The following is a 24,754-nucleotide window of genomic DNA, read 5'->3' on the forward strand; positions in this document are numbered from 1 at the left end:
TGCAACAAAGCCAGCTGGTGATTCAAGATTCAAGATTTTTTATTGTCACGCCATTGTACAAGTACGCACGTCAAGGTGCAGTAAGTAAATAGTGCAAAATCACAGAAAACAATCTCTTGTGATCCAGAGAATATGACCATAAAACATAATGTTTAACTAATAAAATGTGAAAATTGTAATAAAATGTAAAAAAAAAAAAAAAAAAAAAACCTGAAAATTACAATAAAATATAACTAATAAAATGTGAAAATTACAATCAAATGTAAATCATACAAAATAAAAAAGCTGATAAAATAAAAATGAAAATTACAATAACATATAACTAATAGAATGTTAGAATTCCAATAAAATCTAAATCATACAAAATAAAATAAAAACTGAAAATGACCAACTATAATAAAATGTAAAAATTCAATTATAATGTAAATAATAAAAAATAAAAAAGCTGAAAATTCCAATAAAATGCAAAAATTCCAAAAATTCCAGTAAATCATCCAAAATAAAATAAAAACTGAAAATTACTAACTAATAAAATGTGGAAAATCCATTAAAATGTAAATCATACAAAATAAAAAAGCTGAACAGTCCAATAAAATATAACTAATAAAATGTGAAAATTCCAATAAAAATGTAAATCATACCAAATAAAAACGTGTCATCATACATGATGAAACAAAAATGAAAATTCCAATAAAATATAACTAATAAAATGTTAAAATACTAATAAATGTAAATCATACCAAATAAAAACGTGTAAAATTCCAATAAAATATCACAAATAAAATGTGAAAATTCCAATAAAAATGTAAATCATACAAAAGTGACCATTTCAATCAAATCTAAAGCATAAGGTGAAAATTCCAATCAAATGTAAATCATAAAAAAGTAGAATTTCCAATAAAATATGAATGAATCAATACAAAAAATCTAATGAGTGAGGGTAACAAAATTGCATAGAATTCTTTCATATTATTTGCATTTCCATAAGACTGATGTTGGTCCTTTTATCACTCACAGCTATTTGAACTGGACCCAAATCTTATATTGACTCATCCAACGCTAAATGTCCATTTTCAATCTAGAATCTTCAATTTACATATGCCTCTACTTTGCCGAGAAGCTCTGATGCCATATCCACTGCTGGCCTTTCGTTCTCTGACCTGAACTGTCCATTGGGAATGTGGGGACGTGGGTGCAAGTTGGGATACTGAGTCTTTTTGGCATCTACTCCCAGTGATTTCAGATTTTCCACAACTTGAGGCAAATTGCTCAACTGAGGGTTGTAGCAGGAAACGCGTGCAGCAATGAGTGAGATGGAGCAGTTGGGGTGTTGTCCCTTTCTTCTGTACTCTGCAGCTATGAGAGACTTTTCCACTGCTTGATGAACTTTGAACAGACACCACTCGGTGCTCCCTCCACCGATGTCTTTGGAAGCTGCAGTGAGATCACAGCGAGCCTGACGACACCAGCGCTGGGCCTCCTCTCTGTCTGGCCTTGGCACATCATAATGTGTCCAAAAGTTATAATCATAGGAACGGTAGCCTCTAGAGAATCTCTCTCGACCACGTCTGTGGCGATTGGCCTCTTGATTCCACTGTTGATAGAAGTCTCTGAAATCGTAGTTTCCCCTTGGATTAGAAGAGTTAGCAGTTTTGCCTTTCACAAGCTCATCAATTCGTTTCTGCAAGTACTTGAATGCCTCCGTGGCAAGCTGTTGGCAGTCTGGGTTTTTGTCAGGGTGCCATTTAAGGTACAGGCGCCTGATGGCCTTTTGCCTCTCCTCCACAGGAAGAGTCCAGATCTCTGCCAAACATTTATCAATCTCCATTTTGGCTTCTTCAAGAGATGCTGGTGGGGGCCTTGTTGATGAGGAACTTGTAGAAGATGTTTGTGAAGTATGTGGCACGGCACCCACTAGTGGTTCCAATTCCATGCAAGATGCTTCAGCAGATGTGCTAGCCTTGTTTTCACGTTTCAGCTTCTTTTCTCGTTTAAACTGATATAGGTCAAGAGAACTGACTTCAATTGGTTCATCTTTCCCAATCTGTATTTTGTATTTGCATGAATATAGTCCAGAAGACCCAGGCAGCTGTTCAACAATAACTGCATAAATGTACTCCTCATTAGTAGAATAGCAGACATATTCCCCCTCTTCAAAATTATTGAGGATGTTCATATCTAGCGAGTCATGCCATTCGTCAGGGATAGGTGTCCCAGGGACTGGTGGATTGAGAAGGAAGTTCTTTGTTTCAGCACTGTCATGGATTCTATTCTTTGCCAGTGTTTTTTTAACTTCTTGTAGGCTGTCACACATAAGAAGTTGTCCAAGCACTGGAAGGTGATTTGAGGAAATTTTGTTTCCTAAAAGAGCATTAATCTCTTTTGTCAGGGTCATGTTGACTTCATTTATTACTTTAAGAGTGTTCTCGTCATAGTGTTTTAAATAGAAGATGCAACCTTGTTGCTCCTGTTTGACATATACCTCAGTTTCAGTAGCAGTATTGTGAAGTGGCTGCTGATCAAGCCAAATCTCTGTTTCAAGGCTCTTGCAGCAGATTATATGAATACTGCCAAACGTCTGCTGGCACATGTCAGCAGCATCTTCTTGTGTTACTTTGCCCTCTGACTGCTCTCTGATAAGACAGATAAGTCCGTGTCTAAAGGCTTTTGAAGAGAGATGTTTGTCAAACCATCCACTGAACTCACACTCAGATCCATACTCACAAAGCTGAAGGCGTGATTCCACCACATTCTCTCCAGTCGACTGAGACAGCATTTTTGGCCGATTAGTCTGAGGCAGCAATTGAAGCAGCCGTTGATGCTCATAGATATCATCGCCCAAATTGCATGCACTGAGTTTCTCAAGAAGCAGCAAGTTATTCTCCAAAGCTCCTTCTAATCTTCTTGTCTCAAACGCTGCATCATTGAAATAGAGTGTGTTTGATGGGTATAATCTACCGTCTGTTGAAGGCAGATACAAAGTCTTTCCAAATTCATTATGTGACTGGCATTCCTGAGTTTTGATTAATTGAAACAACTGCTCAACAGCACGTTTGACTGTTATCCGTTGGTTTGCGTTTAGTGTGTCTTTATCACAGGAGTCAGCATTAATTGCTGCAAGTACATTGCAATACTGCACTGCAACAGGCTCCTCCTTGACACCAATTTTCTTGAAGAAGTCTGCATACATGACATCCTTTCCAGGAATTTTGTACAAATAGGGCCTGAATTCCAGATCATGGGGGAGTCCAAGAGATGTGTCATCAGCCTTCACAAGTTTTGTGTCTTTTTCAACCAACACAACAGGGAGGTCGGTCAATGGATGGCTTTCAAATTTGATTGCTTGTAGGTAGGCATAAGAATGCCGAAAAACTTCAGCACGGGTTTTGATTGACTCATCCGTTTCACAAGGTGACTGACAGATGTTGCTCATATTTCTGGTTACACACTGTGGAGGTGGTTGTTCAAGAGCTCCGGCAGTTTTCATTATTTGCAGGTGCTTCGGTGATCGATACCCTGGTAAAGGTATTATTGGCATTGAGGTCCAAATCAGTTCTTGGTGCTTAGATTCGCTTTCAATTAAAGATCCTCTAATTGTAACAGCAACCGTCTCAATAGCAAATGGATGGTGATAGTTGCACAAGTCTTTTCGAATCTCCACAGGGAAAATGAACTTTATGTCAGCTATGCTCTCCAGCAATCTTTGCGATTTCTTTTTGTCGTCACTCTCTACTGCCAGGGCTGTTATCAACAGTTTGGATGATTTCTGTTTCAACTCTTTAAGTCCACAATTTCCTTTTGCCTCTGATTCTAATCGGTATGCAAAACCTATGATCTCCTCCTTTGACACAATGTGCTTCATTCCAAGTGCTTTGAGCAATTCTTTTGCTTGTATCAACGTGCTTGTGTGGTCACATAACTCATCCCAGAATCTCTGAGGCACAAATTTTTCTTGAGGCAACATTATCTTGTATACATCTACACTCTCATCAAAGTAGTATGATGCCATCTCTAACTTCCCTTGAGCACTGCAAATCAATTTTACAGCCTTCATTGAGGAGATGATCTTCTCCTTAGACTGGTGATAATTGCAAAGATGTTGTAATGACAGTAACATCTTGATGCAGTGAAGAAGCTGTCCCTCTGTGAGTTTGTGTAGGACAGGAAGAATGAATCGGAGGAAATACTCCAAATCAGCCAGGATTGTGATGTTCAAGTTGTCTGACAGACTCTGGTTCTCAAGACTGTATTTGAGAAAAATGCTGTTGCTGCCGTGCAGTGTGAACAAATCTGGAAATCTTGTCATTGAGCTTGCGCTCATGTTGAGGATAAATACCTCTCTGCTTCCATCAATCCTCACTCGCTCACCTTGTATTGTTTCAAATAATGGTAAGGATTTGAGCTTTCTCTGATACTCTGGCCTCTCTTTGGATGTGGCCACTCCAGACTGTAGAAAGCACTGAAGTTCTTTCATCTCATCATTGGAAAGTTTGCAAAACTCTGAGTGATCAATTTTGTAGACTTGGTCCAACACAGAACTTTTATCCCTTGTATTCAACAGTTCAGGGTGAAGAAGTGTGTGTAAACTTGACACTATCTCTCTGAAGAAGGATGTGTCAAGCTTCATACAACCAAGTTTAAAGAGAATGCTTGACATCTCTTCTGAGCTATAGAGGATCACATTTGGCATGTCCTTTATATTTTGGAGAAAGCGCTTGTTGTTTAACCTCGGGCACACAGGTAAGATACAACAGTCATAGAAGAGCTCCTTCACAGTACTTAATGTAGCACTTTGGTTATCACCTGTACTGGAGGCCGTTGCTGGTTTGAATTGACTTGTGAAGAACTTCCAAAGATCTTTCAGCCACTTTTGTATTGTCTCATTTGGAACATGAAGACCACTGTGTTGATCAACTTCACAGTGTTGAAGAAGATGTTGAAGTAAAGGTTTCAAATACTTGACTGCATTGGGAATCGTCAACTTGTTGACAAATTTGCCATCTTCTAGAACACCCATGTGTTCTGTGTTGGTCAGATAATTTGCAAAATCCTCCTCGTGGCCAAAGAACAGACTATCATATCTTGACATCAGCTTGGGATCATTTGAATTAAACACTCTCAAAAGTTTATCTTTTGTGAGAAGAAGTGGAAGCCCGTTGATTGAACTGGAATTGTCCTTGTTGACATCTTTCAAGCAGAAAGTCAAGAGCTTTGAACAACTTGGTTCATCTCTGATCAGAGTAACGGATATAGGTAAGGGTAAATCCATCTTAGCAGTTTGGGTTGAGTCATTGACTGGTTTTTCTCTCAGGAAATTCCGCACAGTCGAAGGACTGATAGATTTCACTTGAATTCCAGCACATTTGAAACTAGTCCAAATTTCAGCCATTTTTCCGGAAAAGGGAACTAATCTCATTCCAAGATCTTCCAGAATGGGATTCATATCTCTACATTTTGGGTCTGTCAAGTGAGGTGCATTAGTTGATTCTGTATCGCTGACATTACACAAGTCAAAGGACCACTCCTTAATTGACTGACTGGCAGTTTTCCGTGTTGTGCTCTTCAACACTGGAATCACCGGAAGGGCTCTGTCATTTATTGACCTGTATACCTCATGTATCATTTCATGCCAATCCTGATCAATATATCTGGATATGGGGAACATGGACAAGTAGGAGCTACTGAGACATGAATCAACATGCACAGAATGGACTTCCTTTTTTGCAGCATTACTGCAGATGTAATGAAGGAGGTCTGCATACAGTGGAGCTATGATGTTCTGTTTCAAATGTTCATTCCAATTAGTTTTCAGACTTGGACCATCTTCTTTCCAAAGGCTTCTCCTGGAGGAATCTACCTCAAAGTTTCCATTGACATGTATTGGAAGTCCAGTTTTCCCTGGCAAAGGGAGTGAGCAAAAGAGTCCTCCTTTGAACTCCTCCTCTCTGGGTGCCTTCCCACTCACATACACTGCTAGTGCTGCTTGGGGGAGCTTGTCTGATGGGTTATTTTCTCTTCCACCACTGCTCTTGTATGAGCCATACTGTTCTGCCATTATCCATTTACTTTGTCTTTTAGATGTTGAAATCTTCATTTCATAAATGGCCTTGTGTGGTATTATTGGTTTGTCAGACTGAAGTGCACTTTGTAGATGCTTTACAAAAGCAACTTTTTGATCACTGTTTCTCTTTGAGAGACTTTTTTCAACCATAAATATTGATTTGAGTTCACTTGAGTGTGCATCAATTTCATGGAATTCTATTTTGCGTATGTTTTTCAGGAACAGAATCAATCCTTCAGGGTCTTCAAGCAGGGCTGAGCACAATTCTTTCATGTCACAGTCAGTGACTCCCTGGTCTGATATTTTGGAGCTGTTTGCCATGGTACCCATCCTTAGAGGCAATCTGAACATGGTGCCCTCTTCAAGGGGGAATTCATCTGGAAGAAATGATTTGTACACATCATTGTACATCTCCTTAAAAACCTTAGCTAACTTATAGCCACAGCCAGCTGATGGTTTGCCTGAATAACTTTGTTCAATGTATTTTTGATTCGGGTCTGATATGCAGAGTATTTTATCTCCAGTCAAGATTGAAGGGCAGTCAGTCAGGTGGTAAACAGAGTTGAATCCAACTCCATATTTTCCTGTTTTCCCTGGAGAGTTGTGCTTTCCACCTTCTCCCAGCTGTTGAATGCCTGCCAGATCTGCATCCGAAAACACCTTGTTGTTGTACACACATAGGGCTGGACCCTGCAGCTGGTTCCATTTCTTCCCAAATGTTTTTTGTGTACCATGCTGTCGTTTGTCCCAAACAAAGTGAATTTCTGTCGCCTCTGCATCATCAGCATTTTGGATAAGCTCCTTAAGGATATCCTTCTTTGAGGGATAAGCCAAAATGATGTTTTTAATTCGGACTGTCAGTGGCTCTCGTTGTTCAAACTGAAAGGCAAATGGTGAGACGTTCTCAACTAAATGATTTTGCAGAGTTTGATGTCTGGTTGTCTTGATTCCAAAATAGCGAGCCATAACACGTGGGATATTCTCATGGCATAGGGTGACCCCTTTAGCGACTGGCATCCATGGACTGTCGTTGAAATACAGCTTGCTTGCATGTTGTATAACACCATGATCATTGGGTACAAGACAGTCACATGCTTTTTTCTCTTTGGCCTCATACAGGCCTCTGGATAAAACTGTGAGACAAATTGTGAGATCAGCCTTCGGAAGGGGGTTGTTTCCATAGAGAGTGTGCAATTTCTGGAGCACAGTTAGAAACTGATTGGTTGTGAATTTTCTTTCAACGCCCACACATTCCCAGAGCTTCTTGAGACTAGTGAAGGCAGGTGGAAGTACATGGAGATATGGTTTTGCCTCAAATTCCTCATTTTCTGCCACAAACTTCACATGTACAAAATCGTCACCGATAAGAACGAATGGGAATGAATTTGCCCTCTCTGAAATGAATGCGGAATCCCCTGAATCGTAGAGCCATTGATCCAGAAACCTGTAACATTCATTGGCTGTTTTTTGAAGCATGGTTTTGTCGCAGGACTGTGATTGGCTACACACTTCTTGCAGCTGCTGAAGCACTGTCTCGGGACTTGGACTTTCACAAACTCCCAGGATTTGTAGGACTGGATCAGCATTGTGTATTTTCAGATTGGAATGGTCAATCACAGGCTGTGTCATATACACAAGAAGGCAACATTTGTCACTAAAAACATCGGTGGGCCTCCAAAGTTTCACCATTCCATCTCCTTTTTTAATACCTGGGGAAGATGCTGGAATAAATGCAGTCTGCCTTAGTGATTCCCAACAGAGAGAGTCTTTATCGTGCAGGGGACTCCTCAGCAGTTCAAGGATGCACTTCAAATGTTTATATGCTGTCTCTTTGTCAGTGCACCAAATGCTGGTGATGTTGCCTGCTCTCTCTGTGATGTCTTCCAATGGTAGATGGTCATTCAGCATTCCAAGTTCCAGCAAACGACGAATCCTTTTGGGGGAACAAAAGTCATTTTGGCTCCCTCCAAGCAGGCGTCCCTCTTCCTGTTCAAATAGACAGGCAACTTTCCCTGATGGATTCACAAGTTTCTTGATGTACTGGAGCCGTCCACCCTGTGTGGGGATGCACTGATAGCTTAGCAGCAGATTGTCAATTTCACTGATATTGAGGTCAATAGCATGCAGCACAAGAGCATCTCTACTCTTAGGGTCCATGGTAGCCATGTTGCCAAATACTACTTCTTGGTAGAATTTCTCCCAGTTCCATGTTCTGCTCTGTAAAACCTCTTCCAAGCCAGCTTGTTTGAAGCTATTTCTCAGCCACATTGGAAGAGGAATAAAGTGGTTGGATGCTTTTGCATGTTGTTGACACACATGCATTGCAAGTGCACTGACATTTGTATCCTCTTCGATGCTTTGATGTAAGAATATGGCCTTGTTCATTGAGCACCAATGTTTGCCATCACTAAAGAGCTCTGGGGCATTGGAGTGCTGGGCAATGGCAGAGTAAAAAGCATCAACCAAAGGCTTGAATGTCTCACTCACTTTCTCCCGATCAGGCCAAAAGGTGTGGTAACAGTAACTTTCCAGTTGCTGGTTGTCAGACATATTCTTTAATACCAAGAGTACTGTGACATATGCTGTGGCTGCAGGATCCTGAAGAAGAGCTTTGTTCCAGTCATGTTTCACGCCACTCTCCCACAGAGCTTTTCGATTGCTCGTCACAGCGAAGGCTCCATTGACATTGACTGGGAGACCTGTGTGAATGGAAAGGGGAAGGAAGCAAAACGTCTGTCCAACAAGGTCTGTTTGTGCTGTGAGCCATTTCCCGCTGTCCGGATCATTTTGTAAAGGCACAGCAATCCCCCCAATGGGCAAAGAGAATTTGGCTTGCTTATTTTCTTCAAGGGCCATTTGTAAGGACTGTTGTGTCCCAAAGCAATTGTAGAGGAGCCAGGAATGGACATCGGACCCACCGCATTTTTGACTGGTTATTTTGACAATGCTGACTCTGGAGCAGTCAATGACGTCTTTGCATGTTTCACCAAGATTTATCAGTCTTTTTTCAGCTTGACGTTGCTTTACACAGGTTTCATCTGGAATCTTCATTGTACTTACAAGAGTTTTGGAGACAGTGAGGACATTTTCTATCTGGTCATCTCTTGGAGGAGTTGAAGCATCGTCTGTGATGGTTTGTAGAGATAGTGTATTGATGTTCTTCAGAAACAGCAGGTGAGTTTGGGCATTGTTAGTAAAGTGCTGTTGGAAGGTGATAATATTGTGTCTGTCATACACCTTTGTGCTGATTTCTGACTTGAGAGCCTCTTCTTGTGTTCGGAAAGGTAATTTGATCAAAGTGCCTGGATAGGGTTTAGGGGGACTTTGTCGGGTGAAGTTACAATTGAAAATGCGTTCATATGGTCCAAATTGACCGGGAAACCAATTAAAAGGTCGCTGTTGAGAGAGGTCCAACTTGATTCCAGGATTTGTTTTGGCTTTGATGTAATTCTTCAGGTGAGTTACATTTGGATCAAGTATGAGAAGACGGTCACCACTAAGGATGGAGGGGACATCTGTCACGTGATACACAGTGTTGAATCCAAGTCCAAACTTTCCAATTTTCTCCACCTTGTTTTCCTTTGAGGCAGATCCTACTCTGACAATATTTGCCCAATCATCCTCTGTGAACTGCTCATTATTGAAAGCCCAAAGGCAGGGTCCCTGACAAAGGGCCATGCCAGGGTCAATTAGACTTTCAGGAGGGTCTTTGTGCACTCTAAAATCCAGCAAGAATTTACAAGATTCTGCCCTGGCATCCTCAGCATTTTGAATGAGCTCTTTGAAGATGTCGTTTTCTTCATCATACTCCTTGAGAATGTTTTTAATCCTAATTGTTATTGGTTCCGATTGCCCACATTGTTCTATTCCCACTAACTCTGGACTGAGGATGCGGGTGCTGAGGAGTGGGACGTTCAGCCACTCAGCTGTTGCTTTTGGTATTTCATCATGGATGACTTGAATTTCTTTCTGATCATACTTAAGCTCCTCCAAACCTTTTTTGCTTATGTCACAGAAGACTGTTGTTGACAGTGGTTTAAGGCTACACTGTTGACTCTCTGTGAGGACCGGCACAGGGATATCATCTCTAACGGTCTTCTTCTCTCTCCAGATCCAGTTAAGAATCTCTATTGACACTTTCACCTCAGAGGAACTTGCAAATGGCTGTTGCCTTGTTTCAATGGTTTGCTTGATACAATGAAGTATGCCAATTATTTCTTCATCTGAAAGCAATGTCCTCAGTCCAAACTCCCTGAGCAACGTTTTGTATGGTAGAAATTCTTTTGGCACCTTCCCAATATAAGAGCTCAGATCTAGATTAGGTGGGTAGTCTAGAACGACAGCCTGAGGAGAGACAAACTGGTTGTGGTTCCACAGCCAACGTGTGTCCTTCTTCATCACTGTTGTGAATGTGGAAATATGATGTTGCATGTGGTTGTAAATGCTATGCAACTTTCTCTTGAAATCCACATTTGTATCAGCATCATCCATTGCCTGTGCCATTGATGTCAAGACTGACAAATTCTCTATCACTTTTTCAGGTGGGGGTAAGCGTCTGAGACCAAGTTTGCTGCCAACTCTCTCACTGATCTCTCGCGTCAGAGGCATTACATGTCCGACAATGTCCTCATAGTCAGAATGTCTTATTTCACGTGGGCAGAAGAAACACTTGCGCTGTTTGTTCTTATCTCGGGGTTTAACACATGGGATCCATTTCAGCATCAAGATGCTCTGAAGCTGTTGTTCTGAAAATTTGGACAGCAAATCATTGGCATCTAGCAGTCTTAACAGCACCTTAGATCTTTTGACAGCCTCCTTTTGAGAGCGAACATTCGATTCCTCAATCAGTTTGGCAGCGTGCAACAAATGGCTTGGTGACACATCCTTTTCTGTATTTAGCAATCCCAGACCTCCTAGGCTCTCCAGCATCCGTGACGTCTGAATGTATTTCAGTGGGGGAAAGAAATCTGCCTCAAAAAGGACTTTGAATGTTTCAATTCTCGGGTCAAAGAAGCTCGAGGTCTTTCTCAGCTCTCCATTCACTTCAATGAAATTCAAGTCCTGACATCTGCTTTTCAAGTTGTGACTTTGAGAGAAGAGGATATTACCATGCTGTAAAATCCAAGTCATGATTTTCTCAGTGTCCTTCTTGCTAAAATTACCCCTCTCAATACCATCAATTAGGAGATTGGCTGCTTGAGGTGTATCCAAGAGATCAATGTCGAGCAGATGTAACAGTCTGCGTTCAGCCTCAGTAGCACACTGTACAACTGAATCAGGCATGGGGAGTTCTGTTGGTATTGTTAGACCAGCACCTATCAGTACAGCCTGTTTTGACTGAGCAGCAACGCATGATCCTCCCATGGTTTGGAATAGAGGCAGCTTTGAGAGTACGTCTTTCTCACTGACTGAGAGAGAATCCAGACTAGAGAGATACTCTTTAAGTTCTTCTCTTTCTCTGTAAGAGGCAGTCTTGATTTCTCTGATGACTTGCTGAGAGTCTAGGTTCACAAACACTTTGACGACACTCCTTGGGGATGGGCACAGCACATACGAGTCCAGGTCTTCATGCTTAAGCCACTCGTCTCCTCTCACAACTGTGCCACCAACTTTTTTCACTAATTGAGCAATTTGATCTGGCAAGCTAGCCTGTTTGCTTTTCTGAAAAATGAGAGTTGAGTTCTGTTGAAGTCTTGCTAGTATTACAGGGTGATTGACATCCTCTAGGGGCTCGATGGGTATTAATGGCATGCCAATGAAATGACTTAACTCTCTGAAGTGACTGTTGAGAAATCTCCAGAATTCTTGGAGCCACTCTAAGGGTGGAAGCTGGCTGTTGCCAATCTCCCAGGTAACATGCATTAGGCTTGTCTGTTCCCAACCCATTGGCAAATACCTCTTTGCATATTTAGCCACCTGATCTGCATCAATGCTGAGGACCTTGAATAGATCTGGAAAATGGATATTTGGGGAAGGTGGGGGGGGGGGGGAGGGAGAGAAACATGGTATGAAAGCATGTGGTTGATAGATGTGTGAATGTGTGCAGCAGACAGTGTATTCCCCCAAAAATTGCACTTACTTTTTGTGGCCAGTTCTTTCAGGTGGGTTTTGCAGGGTGTACTGAGATGATCTGGAATGAAGAGGCCTTTGCAACCTGGTAGCAGAACTCTGCATAGAGAGAGGGTAGGTTGTTCATTCTTCAAGCTAATTTTTTGTGTGAAAATGTACTGTATATTAAATTGACCGTATATTACCTATGTAAGTAAAATGGATTTAAGTACATGTCACAATTCCTAGAAAGTAGTTAATATATTTTAGAATTTAGCAGCATAGCATTGTACACTGGCCACATATGTCGCAGACTTTCCATATTTGTATAATAATACAAATACAATACAATACCTAATGGTCAAAAGCCTACCTTGGAAATTCATTGCTATCAATCAAAGCAATGTCCTCCTCTTGATCTGTGAAAGATCTGAAGGTCCCATTGCTGAGTGGAAGCAGTTGAAGACCCTGGAGTTCTCTGTATTCTCGATCACTCAGAATGTACTCCAAAAGAGAGAGTTTGTCCTTTTCAGAAATGTTATGCAATCCGATTCTGCGGAGAACGTCCCTCAGGAAAGTTTGAGTCACACGTCTAAGGGTGTTGGGGGGTGGATAGGCCTCCTCTATAGCTCTTGCAATATGATCTGATAAAGTGACAAGGTTTTCTCCACAGGAAACCAAAGTCCTTTTGATGGCAGCCAATATATCAGGGCTTGTCAAACCATTACAGGGGAGCACAGCTTCTGATAGAGTGACAAACTTTTTTTCATCTGTGGCAAGAGAGAGGACAGCGACATCCTGTCCAAATAAGTGATGAATGACATCCAATGCAACTGCATGCCACCTGTCTTTGTGTTGCACCTGGGTGATATCTGGCCAAAGATCATACACAGTGGAGACGGGCAGTGCGGAGTCTTTGCATAGTTTGATAGCATCTTGAAGGATCCTGAGGTAAGCCTGTGGGAGGACCTCTTTTATCAGCAATTCATTCCACAAGGCACCCTCGTCATATTTCTGGTCTTCCTCTTGCCACTTGATGTGTCTCCTGTTGTCTGTGAGGCCAAAGTATGCATTGACATAAACTGGGAGTCCAGTCTTGTTGGATTCATTGTCTGGGAGGGGGAGAAAGCAGCTCAATCTACTGTCAGTGCAGGCTCTCTTCTCACCACATGGGAATGCCAAGGCGACTTGAGGGAGAAAGCACAACTTCTCTGCAAGTGAATCCAGTTTGGCTACGTTTCCCTCTTTCATGCAGCATGTTGTCACGAGCCACTTCTTGGTTTCTTTGCGATCTTTTGAGGAGATGGTAATGAATTTGAAGCTTGTTGCGCTCTCAATGGTTGACGCATCGCCTGACTCCAGAACATCTGTGGAGCATGTGCATGCCACTTCAAGTCTGACGTTGACAGAGTTGTCTTTGTTGATATGTATCAAGGACACAGAGGCCACATGCTTCAGAAACAGGAGGCTCAAGTCTGCGTCTGCAATGAAGCTGTCAAAAAGCTGAACAACTTTATCAGAGTCATACAAATTATCTGAAATGTCCGACGCCTCATTGCGCAAGGGAAATCTGAAAAGTGTCCCATCAAATTTTTGATCCTCCATGATGACTTTTGACCATGTCTGTTTGCTTACATGCGAAATTATATCTTGAAAGGGTTGGAATTGATCATGCAAGGTCATCAACGTTTCCTGGTCCTCTGTATCAGCCAAAGACCACTTACAGCCTCCTTCTCCTTTTCCAAATAGCTTCTCTTGGGGGTCTAGCACGCCAAGGTGCCCTGAACTGAATATTGATGGCACATCTGTGAAATAGATATTGTCCAGTTAATGGAACACTCAGACCTAAAAAGATTCAAATTAAACTGGCACTATTAGAAATGTGTGTATTAAGTGTGCACGATTTCACCTGTTATGTGGTAAACGGAGTTGAAGCCGATCCCAAACCTCCCAACTTTGTTTGGGTCATTGCGCTTGACACTCCTCCCTGTAGCCTGAATACCTTTCCAGTCATCATCGGTGAACATAGCGTTGTTGTAGGCATAGAGAGCAGGACCTTCAAACATAACACAATTAGTTCAAAATTATATGGTTCTTATGACATTAGCTTTATACAATGATTTATTTATCTTTTATTAAAGACCCTATGTGTAAGAATCATAATTTCTGATTCTTATTTAGTGGCAGTTGGAGTAACTGCAGTCAACTGTGCTGCACATTGCACGTTGCTAACCAGTCCATGCTTGAGTCCAAGGCAATGTTTGAGGCAAATTTGATGAAATTCCGTCAAGGCATTCCTGAGATATCTCGTTAACAAGCTTGAAAATGGCATTTGAGAGGTCACAATGACCTTGGCCTTTGACCTTTGACCACCAAAATCGAATCAGATCATCCTTGAGTCTAAGTCGATGTTTGAGGCAAATTTGTTTCCGTCAAGGCGTTCCTCAGATATCGCGTTAACGAACATCAGACGTACGGACGGACGGACGGACGTACGTACGTACGTACGGATGGACGGGCAACCCGGATCCATAATGCCTCTGGCCTGGCTATCGCCAGCGGAGGCATAAAAAATATTGGGAGCTACCAACAGTGTCCCGAGTCTTCCTGAAACTCATGAAGTAACTATTTTGACTCAGCACCTGGAAAAGAGCTGTGCCTGTGTATACTTTGATGTCGCAGCGCGTCATGGAAGCATCAAGCAGGAGCCTGGCCATTCACACCAGAAGCGCTCTGTTTTGCTCCGCGCTGGTCACAACTTGTACTGACTTCATGCCCGGCTGCACGCGGCCGCTCGCGGCTCGTGTCAAAAATAGACCAGACGCGTAAATTCTCGCTGCAGGACGCAAGACAGACGCAACACGACGCAGCCAGTGTGATCAGTCTCCCCTGTTAACAAGGATGCCGAAATGAATCTGCCTCCGCCGTTAGCTGTTGTATAGTAAAATGTTGTATGTATATTTGTATTTGTATTATTTTTAGGTTTTTGTACATTTTGCTATGTGGTGTTTATGCTTGCTACAGCACAAATCGCCCTCTTGGGACAAATAATAAACTTGAACTTGAACCATAGCCATAAAATTGGTGTTCTCTGAAAACCAAACATACCTTGGTATTTTCCCAGTTCACCAGTCCAAAGGCTCTCAGTCCCATAACCTCTCTCATCATGGATGAACATAATTTTTGTGGCTTCAGCATCATCTGCATTTTGAATCAGCTCCTGTTCAAACAATGAATTCATGAAATGATGAACCATTAGCAGACAAAGATAAAACTTAATTGCTCCTCATTCATTTGTACTAGTGCCTAAATGTGGGCTACACATTACTTGCCATTGGGTAACAGAATATTCAGTGCTCTAACATTTGGCATATGTCGCCTCCTGATCCGAGTGGATCCGATAAAAAGCTGTGCCTACTGCAGAGCCATTTGAGCCATTATCGAATTGCCTCTTGTACCTTTTACACCAGGGGTGCGGCAAACTTTTTAGGATGAGAGCTACTTACAAAAAAAAAACTAGTCGCGAGCTACTCCTTTTCCCCTTGTCTCCCCCAAGTACATATTTAGCACATTTTAACAGTATTATATTATTTATTTAAAGATCCCCTAAAGTCAAAAATCTGTTTTTCTTCTTGTTCCTTCAGTTGGATGTTTGAATGATGTCTGTGCAGAGTTTGACACTATAGCCTGTTTTCACAATCGTCTGCTGAAAGCGGAAATTTTCTCTGGGCTCACTGAAAAGGCCGTTTTCAACCAGCAAGATTAGTGACATCAAGAATACTGTCTGGAGCCAATCCATGTCCAGTATTCAGCAGTCAATCAAGCCCTTGCTTGTATGCCGTGATTGGCTAGTTATGTTCTGAACTTCTAGATAACCCTGATTGGTTGCTTTGGATTTTCTTTATGAGGCAGAATGAGGGGAAGTTTTTTATAGATTGTAACATGACAATTTAACTTTTTTGTGGGGGAAAACATCAGACACAAATTATGCTATTATAAAATTGTCGGACGGGCAGTGTCTGTCTGTCAGTGACGTTTTGTGTCACAAACGTGATGTGGCCACGGGCTGACATCGCGTTTGTGACGTCCGCTGGGCCGGAGTAGTATTAGTACAGTATTTAACATTTTATAATGTTAAATAAAGATACTGAGTTAGCTACCTGAGTGGGATTTAGTTTATGCATTTTTTTTTTTTTTTAATAATACATTTTGGATTTCTTCGGCGGTAGATCACGATCTACCTATTGGGCACCCCTGTTTTAGACAGAAGAAAAAGCCAGTAGTTTGTGAACATTAGTGGGGGGGTTTTATCGCCTAATCTAAAAGGGGTTTAAGTGTATTGTACCCACCTTCAAAATTTGTCCGCCATCCGGATATCTGCGTAGAACATCTTTCAGGTAGTCAATGAATGGTGGTGCCGTTGCCCCGAAAGACCTAGACAGAGCAGCAGGATTACAGTGTACTGTATTAGATTATACTAAATATTATAGTCCTTAGCAGACTATCGAGAACACAGATCTTCAAACGGATCTCAGATAGAACTAGAAGACCTCTGGCATCCACCAGTGCTGAACACATCTCATATGAACCTAGAAGACCTCAGGCATCCATTGATGCCGAACACATTTAACTATATAACTGGATAAAAATAAATAAACTTATAATTAACATATCAAAAACAGTTTGCATAATATTTGCTTTTAATTATAGATTATCACACAATCCTAAAATGAATTTACAGATAGAGGGTCAAATTATACAAGTAAAAACAGTGAAGCTTCTAGGACTTTGGCTTGACTGTACACCAGAGATGCTCACAAGTCATTTTTTGCAAGTCCAAGTAAAGTCTCAAGTCTTTGAGGGGCAAGTCCAAGTCAAGTCTCAAGTATTTGGTCACAAGTCCAAGTCAAGTCTCAAGTCTTTGAGGGGCAAGTTTAAGTCAAGTCTCAAGTCTTTGGTCACCAGTCCAAGTCAAGTCTCAAGTCTTTGAGGGGCAAGTCCAAGTCAAATCTCAAGTCTTTGGTCACAAGTCCAAGTCAAGTCTCAAGTCTTTGAGGGGCAAGTCCAAGTCAAGTCTCAAGTCTTTGGTCACAAGTCCAAGTCAAGTCTCAAGTCTTTGAGGGGCAAGTCCAAGTCAAGTCTCAAGTCTCTATGGATGAGCGTTCCATCATCAGCTGCATGCCATCTGGTCTGCATAGAACACTGCATAGCTAAAACTAAGGAATTCACTCCTCATCTATTAGAATACAGTAGCAGCAATGATTAGAGATGACATTAGTAGACATTTCCTTAACGTTAATGCACCAAAAAAATAAAAAATAAAATAAATAAAAATAAAAATTGTTCACACAAGTCCCAAACCTTCAAGTCCAAGTCAAGTCTCAAGTCTTTGAGGACGAGTCTCAAGTCAAGTCTCAAGTCACTGTGTGTGGCTCAAGTCCAACTCTCTCTTTCTGTATGTCGACTGAACTGGTGCTGCTGCCTGCGGTGTTATATAGAGCCAAAATCACGCCCACTTCCGGATTAGGCATACAAAGGGTTGCATTTTTTATTTTATTTTTTCGAGTGAAATGTTCTGGTCTCTCCTGATTCTAAATATAGGTGAATTGCTTGTTTTGACGAAGTAAAATCAATTCTATAAGCATTTTACGAAATGTCTATGGGAAAATAAATTTATGAAATCCCTTGGTTCGTATGCATAACCCGGAGGTGGGCGTGACTTTGGCTATCAATGGTATTTTGTGTTTCGTTACATCAAAATGCTTAATGACACTTTAATTTCACTATAAACGAAACTTAGGATGCACGAAGCACCCAGGCAAAGCAATAGAGTGTTTCCTGTGGTTTTAAACATGAAACGAAACTACCCTTGGCTACTGTGAAAATATCCATATAAATATTTTATAAATCTTGTCACCAACCTGTGATTTCTTGCACTTTTACGGTCGTTTTTACCTTGTTTGTATTTATTATTATTGCTGGTATCGATGTCTCTATACCTGTTTCTATGTTTTGCATACCTCTATACGTCGCTTTGGAGAAAGGCGTCTGCTAAATGAAATAAAGTAAAGTAAAGTAAAGGAAAGTAAAGTAAAGTAACTCTCATGTCCAAGTCCCCATCTCTGCTGTAGGCTACACTGTCTTGGTCTGATCACATCAACCAAAGAGTTACCAAGATGGGCAGAGCAGTTGCCATTACTACAAAGTGTGCACCGTTTCTTACATCATTATTGTTTCGCCAAATTGTTTGTTCATTAATCTGTGTCATCTGGATTATTGCTCGGTGGTGTGGTCATCTGCCTCTAGTGGTCTACTCAGAAAGTTACACGCAGCACAAAACAAGGCAGCTAAACTGGTCCTGGGCTGCTCCCTATAGGTCTAGCATAGCTATGCATGCACATCTCACAAGGCTTAGTGTTGAGCAAAGACTATCGGCCAACTTACTTAATATATTTTCATAGAATTATTCAAACTCAGACTCCTAAATTTCTTTACAACATAATTTCTAGTTCAAATATTCATACGCACTCCACCAGAGGTGGAGTGGTGGACAGATGACTTTACCTCGACCAAAATCCAACTAGGCTAGATGAAAAAAGCTGTCATATACAGTGCTACCGTGTCATGGGACTGTCTTCCAAGCAATATTCATTCAATCAAAGGCATGTTTTAAAAGGAAACTCAGATCCCACCTACACACACACACACACACACACACACACACACACACACACACACACACACACACACACACACACACACACACACACACACACACACACACACAGACACTCTCTCTCTCTCTCTCTCTCTCTCTCTCTCTCTCTCTCTCTCTCTCTCTCTCTCTCACACACACACACACACACACACACACACACACTAGGGGTGCTCCAAAAAATCAATTCTGAAAGGATCGCGATTTTTAATGCCACGATTCCTGGATCGATTCCAAACTCCCAAGAATCGATTCTTAAAATTGTAAAAAAAAAAAAAAAAAAAAATTTTTTTTTTTTTACAGTGCACCTGAACGCAACATGCAAGATACCGGCTGAATAAGTGTCCAAATGTTCATGTCATTTGTGTACTGTACTGCCACGGTGCCACCACCTCTTGTACTTAAGAACTCTGGTTAATGTATTCCCCCCAAAACCTATAAATCCTTCTCAAAGTCTACAGATCCCCCCCAGCCTATAAATCCATCTTATCTGAAGAACATAAGGGGGGAATTCCCCCCTAGTTTGCAAAATGAATTTAGGCCCTGACTGTAATACAGAAGTTGAATTTGAAGTTCAGCATTAATACATTTGTCATTTTTTGTCTTATATTTACCTTTGTGTGTTATTGCAATATAAAACTACATAATTGAGAATCGATTCTAGATTCTGGAATCGAGAATCGTTGGAATCGAGAATCGTTGGAATCGAGAATCGTTGGAATCGAGAATCGATTCTGGAATCGGATCGTGACCCCAGGAATCGGAATCGGATCGTGGCTTAGCCGGATCGGAGCACCCCTAACACACACACACACACACACACACACACACACACACACACACACACACACACACACACACACACACACACACACACACACACACACACACAGACACTCTCTCTCTCTCTCTCTCTCTCTCTCTCTCTCTCTCTCTCTCTCTCTCTCTCTCTCTCTCTCTCTCTCACACACACACACACACACACACACACACACTAGGGGTGCTCCAAAAAATCAATTCTGAAAGGATCGCGATTTTTAATGCCACGATTCCTGGATCGATTCCAAACTCCCAAGAATCGATTCTTAAAATTGTAAAAAAAAAAAAAAAAAAAAAATTTTTTTTTTTTTTACAGTGCACCTGAACGCAACATGCAAGATACCGGCTGAATAAGTGTCCAAATGTTCATGTCATTTGTGTACTGTACTGCCACGGTGCCACCACCTCTTGTACTTAAGAACTCTGGTTAATGTATTCCCCCCAAAACCTATAAATCCTTCTCAAAGTCTACAGATCCCCCCCAGCCTATAAATCCATCTTATCTGAAGAACATAAGGGGGGAATTCCCCCCTAGTTTGCAAAATGAATTTAGGCCCTGACTGTAATACAGAAGTTGAATTTGAAGTTCAGCATTAATACATTTGTCATTTTTTGTCTTATATTTACCTTTGTGTGTTATTGCAATATAAAACTACATAATTGAGAATCGATTCTAGATTCTGGAATCGAGAATCGTTGGAATCGAGAATCGTTGGAATCGAGAATCGTTGGAATCGAGAATCGTTGGAATCGAGAATCGATTCTGGAATCGGATCGTGACCCCAGGAATCGGAATCGGATCGTGGCTTAGCCGGATCGGAGCACCCCTAACACACACACACACACACACACACACACACACACACACACACACACACACACACACACACACACACACACACACACACACACACTATCCTGAGGTTTATCACATCTCTTTTCGCACGTTTTCTATTGTAGAGTACAAAGAAATGTGGTGATTATATTTGGGTCCATTGCCTATAGCTAGAGGGCAGCTGACCATGCTATATTGTTTTGTCTTGGTTTTAGAATTGCTTTTTATTCTTTTATTCTTTTTATTCTTATTTGTTAGTGTTTTATTTTATTTTATTTTATTTCTTGTCTGTCTTGTAATGCAGTGTTTCCCCTACACACTGATTGATAATTGGGATAATTGTACAGGCCTACATGAGGCAGGCCTACATTCACACACAATGATTACATGCTCAAATGGGTGCAGCTGAATGCGACTCACTCAGTTTTTCTGCGTGTCTTATTCATCTTTCTTAGGTAGGCTCCTGTAAGAGAAAACCAAAAATAAAATTGTTGTGACAAAAAGCTATAGATTGTACAAGCAAGTTTTCTTATTACCCACACCAAAATGATGAAATCATGTGTGACTGTGAACACTATAACACTCTGAGTCTGAGTCTGCCCAGCTGCACAGTCATGCCCAGCTTTGATCAATTAGGCCTACAGGTGATGTTCAAATTACTATCTGGAGCACTGGACATAGACTTTCAGTCCTATGCTAAAATGTCAATTTTTAGTGTAGCCTAACAACTGATCAACCATTTTTAAATAAGCATAAAGACATCATAGCCTACCTCTGTGGGTCCCGACCCAAAACACTGGCCTAGCCTCTGCCTAACTGTAATAATAACTAACTGTATTGATGTAGGCCCCTTGCCACAACCATGCTGGCCACAACCTTCAATAAAAAAGGAAATGTAAAAAAAAGTCTGAAAACAGCCGCACTCACACACGCACACACACGCTCAAAAATGCCCACTTGGAGACTTATTTAGTAGCATAATAGCCAACCTACTTAGGCTAGGGTAGTCTGGAAGTAGACTTTGAACTATCAACCAGTTTATCGACTTATAATGCCTGACTGGCTACTTTTCGAGTTTCCTAATAGACTGTAATAATTGTAGTGGTAAGCAGCCCCAAAGAATCCTTCACGAGTAGGCTAGGCTATACTGACAACTGCGATTCATATGGATACCAGGCTAATAATAATGATGATATAGCCTACCTCAATGATTGTCGATAGATTCATACTCCTTCTTGCTGCCAGTTTCTGTCTGTCGACTGAACTGGTGCTGCTGCCCGCGGTGTTATATCTGCATCCTAAGTTTCGTTTATAGTGAAATTAAAGTGTCATTAAACATTTTGATGAAACGAAACACAAAATGCCATAGATGGCCAAAGTCACGCGCACTTCCGGATTAGGCATACAAGGGTTGAATTTTTTATTTTATTTTTTTCGAATGAAATGTTCTGGTCTCTCCTGATTCTAAATGTAGGCGAATCGCTTGTTTTGATGAAGTAAAAGCAATTCTATAAGTATTTTACGATGTCTATGGAAAATAAATTGATGTTCGTACGCATAACCCGGAGGTGGGCGTCACTTTGGCTATCTATGGTATTTTGTGTTTCATTTCATCAAAATGCTTAATGACACTTTAATTTCACTATAAACGAAACTTAGGAATAGGATGCATGAAGCACCCAGGCAAAGCAATAGAGCGTTTCCTGTGGTTTTACACATGAAACAAAACTACCCTTGGCTACTGTGAAAATATCCATATAAATCTTTATCAAATCCTAACCTTTTATAGCCTTAGATTAGGCTATTCAATGTAGGCTACTGTAGCCTAGTGTTGTCATTTTCTAACTATGTAATCTGTCTACATGCATTTGAACACATTTTTACACAGTATCAGATGGGAAAAGTAGCCTACACACATTATTTACTTAAGTAGAAGTAGGCCTATTACAGTTAGGCTACTTGTACAAAAGAAATATTTCTACCGGCTGTTTCTGTGCAACGCTAATAGAAACTCACGTCATATTAATATAATTCAAAGACTATTAAACTTAAGATGTAGGCCTATAGGCCTACAGATATTTGTGTTAAGTTGTAGGGAGTAAAAGTAAAAAGTTGTTAGAAAAATAAATACTCAAGTAGCCTACAGATACCTGAAAATCCTACACAAATAGAGCAACGAAGTATTTGTACATAGTTACTTCCCATCACTGTAGGTTAAGTACAGTGCAGGAACCCTCCTTGGTTTTGTGCAGCCCGCTCTCGCAAAGAGACCCTGACTATTGAGTGCTTTGTGAGACAGACCCATGGGCCAAATAATATTTGCAAAAATACTGTAGTTTTTTGTGTGTGTCTGTATTACCAGATGGATGGGGCTTGCACACATAGGCTATTTGAGTCAATTTTATTATAGATTTGTGAGAGCAGCTGTGGTGAATGTCACCCATCTGGTTAATCCAGGGCTGGTAAACATTTATTAAAACAATGCTACGCTTTGTAAGAGTTTAGTTTCTCACGGTAGGCCTACATAAAGGAAGGTTATCAGTAGTGAGCAGTGTTGGGGGTAACTCATTACAAAAGTAACATATTACATGTAATATATTACTTTTAGCAGTAACTCAGTAATATAACTGACTACTTATAGGATTTCAGTAATATTATACTAGTTACTTTAAGTAACTCAAGTTACAAATTGAGTTTGATTAAATCAAAGCACATATTTAAAAAAGATACAATAATTTCCTAATCAAACTATGTTCTTATGCAAATAACCACTACAGATGACAATAACAAAGGAAAAGAATAACATTTAGAATTTTGGATTGTTTACACTGACTTCAAGGCGGTTGAAATTATTTTTCGGGATTGTTCCGGGGCACCGATGTCATTCTGCTGCTGCTGTTGTTTTGGTAAAAGTAATGCAAAAGTAGTGTAATAATAACGAGTTACTCTAAAAAGAAAGTCATATTATAAAGTAACTTATTACTTTCATATGAAAGTAACTAGTAATATGTAGTATATTACATTTTGAAAGTAACTTGCCCAACACTGGTAGTGAGAAGGAAGTGGAACACTCACTGCTGCACAGCTGAGGCTTGCCTCGCTGCCAGAGATAAGGCTTTCAGTTTTAAGTTGAACTTTCTGTGAAAACCAGTTTGAGTCTGTCCATCTTAAAGGGCCATTGTAGTTTAAGACTTGAATACCCCTGGATGGTATTGACCTTTTTCACAGCAACCATTTCGTGTCTAAAAGGCAGGAAGTAACACAGGTGCAAGCAAAACATTAATGCGGGTTTCCAAGTTCCAATCCATTTCGGTGTTCCAGTGCTGGGGCCTCCGTTAATGTTTTGGGTGCACCTGTGTTACTTCCTGCCTTTTAGACACAAAATGTCTGCTGTGAAAAAGGCTAATGACTGCTTTGGACAGGTCTGAAGGAGTGAAACCACAAGTGTATCCCCTCTAAATGAACTTAACCTCTAGGGGGCAGTACAAATGAGGCAAGTGAGTGAATAAGAAATCAACCATTGTCTGGAAATCTGCACCTCTCTGAAAAAACTCCTTTTAAGGAGCAGCGATGGACATGCCCCACCCTCTTTCCATGGTTAGTAAGGTCAGCGAAGGGAGAAGCCATATGAGGTAAAACATGAACTCAGAGAACTCTTTTCAGCGTGGCTTTAGTCAAATTAAACCTTCATGCAATTTGATAGAACGGGACCTGGTCAGGCTAACATGCTACATCTTATCAGGATGTGTGCTTTGTACACAGTGTGACATTACTTTCCTAGTCATTAATTCAAATGGTCTAATATAAGTATATGCATCAATAAATAGCAGAGAAATCACCCCTTGTCGTGTGTACTGAGCAAAAAACAAAACAACCAAAGTTGTGCATATAGGAAATCACCTTTATTTTGAAAACCAGAGTAAGCGAGGGAAAGAAACCCAATGGTGAAATTTTTAAAACCGTTTGCCAACCGGGCAACTCACCCCCTATTCCCTAACAAAATGGTACATGTACTTTTAAGTGTCCTGCACATTAAACCCTGATGATTGTCAGATTTGTTTTGCAATACTTCTGCATATTCTGTTCAAAGAAAACAACACTGTGGGGGTGTTGGCTCTTCCACTGAGTTCATATTCTTGGACTTGCTACCTTAATAACCAAACAGCACTGAACAAGTCAAAGCAGACATATGGAAAGCACTGTATTCTGCCTTATAAACGTTAAAACTAGGGCTCCACACATGGAATTGATGCCTAATGGAAACCCCTGGACAAAC

The 24,754-nt window shown here is 40.8% G+C and overlaps 1 protein-coding gene across 1 annotated transcript; it reads right to left on the bottom strand.

Moving 5' to 3' along the window:
* Positions 1 to 1,087: 1,087 nt before the first annotated feature.
* Positions 1,088 to 23,713, bottom strand: sacs2 (sacsin molecular chaperone 2; the record flags this gene model as incomplete). The annotated part of the gene is made up of 7 exons (XM_083661962.1): positions 1,088 to 12,012; positions 12,141 to 12,229; positions 12,483 to 13,914; positions 14,019 to 14,165; positions 15,218 to 15,329; positions 16,459 to 16,543; positions 23,679 to 23,713. The coding sequence occupies 7 exons, from the start codon at positions 23,711 to 23,713 to the stop codon at positions 1,088 to 1,090; spliced, it is 12,825 nt and encodes a 4,274-aa protein (XP_083518088.1).
* Between the last annotated feature and the right edge of the window lie 1,041 nt (positions 23,714 to 24,754).

The sequence above is a fragment of the Poromitra crassiceps genome, assembly GCF_964638095.1.
Source record: "Poromitra crassiceps genome assembly, chromosome: 27".
NCBI classification, from domain to species: domain Eukaryota; kingdom Metazoa; phylum Chordata; class Actinopteri; order Beryciformes; family Melamphaidae; genus Poromitra; species Poromitra crassiceps.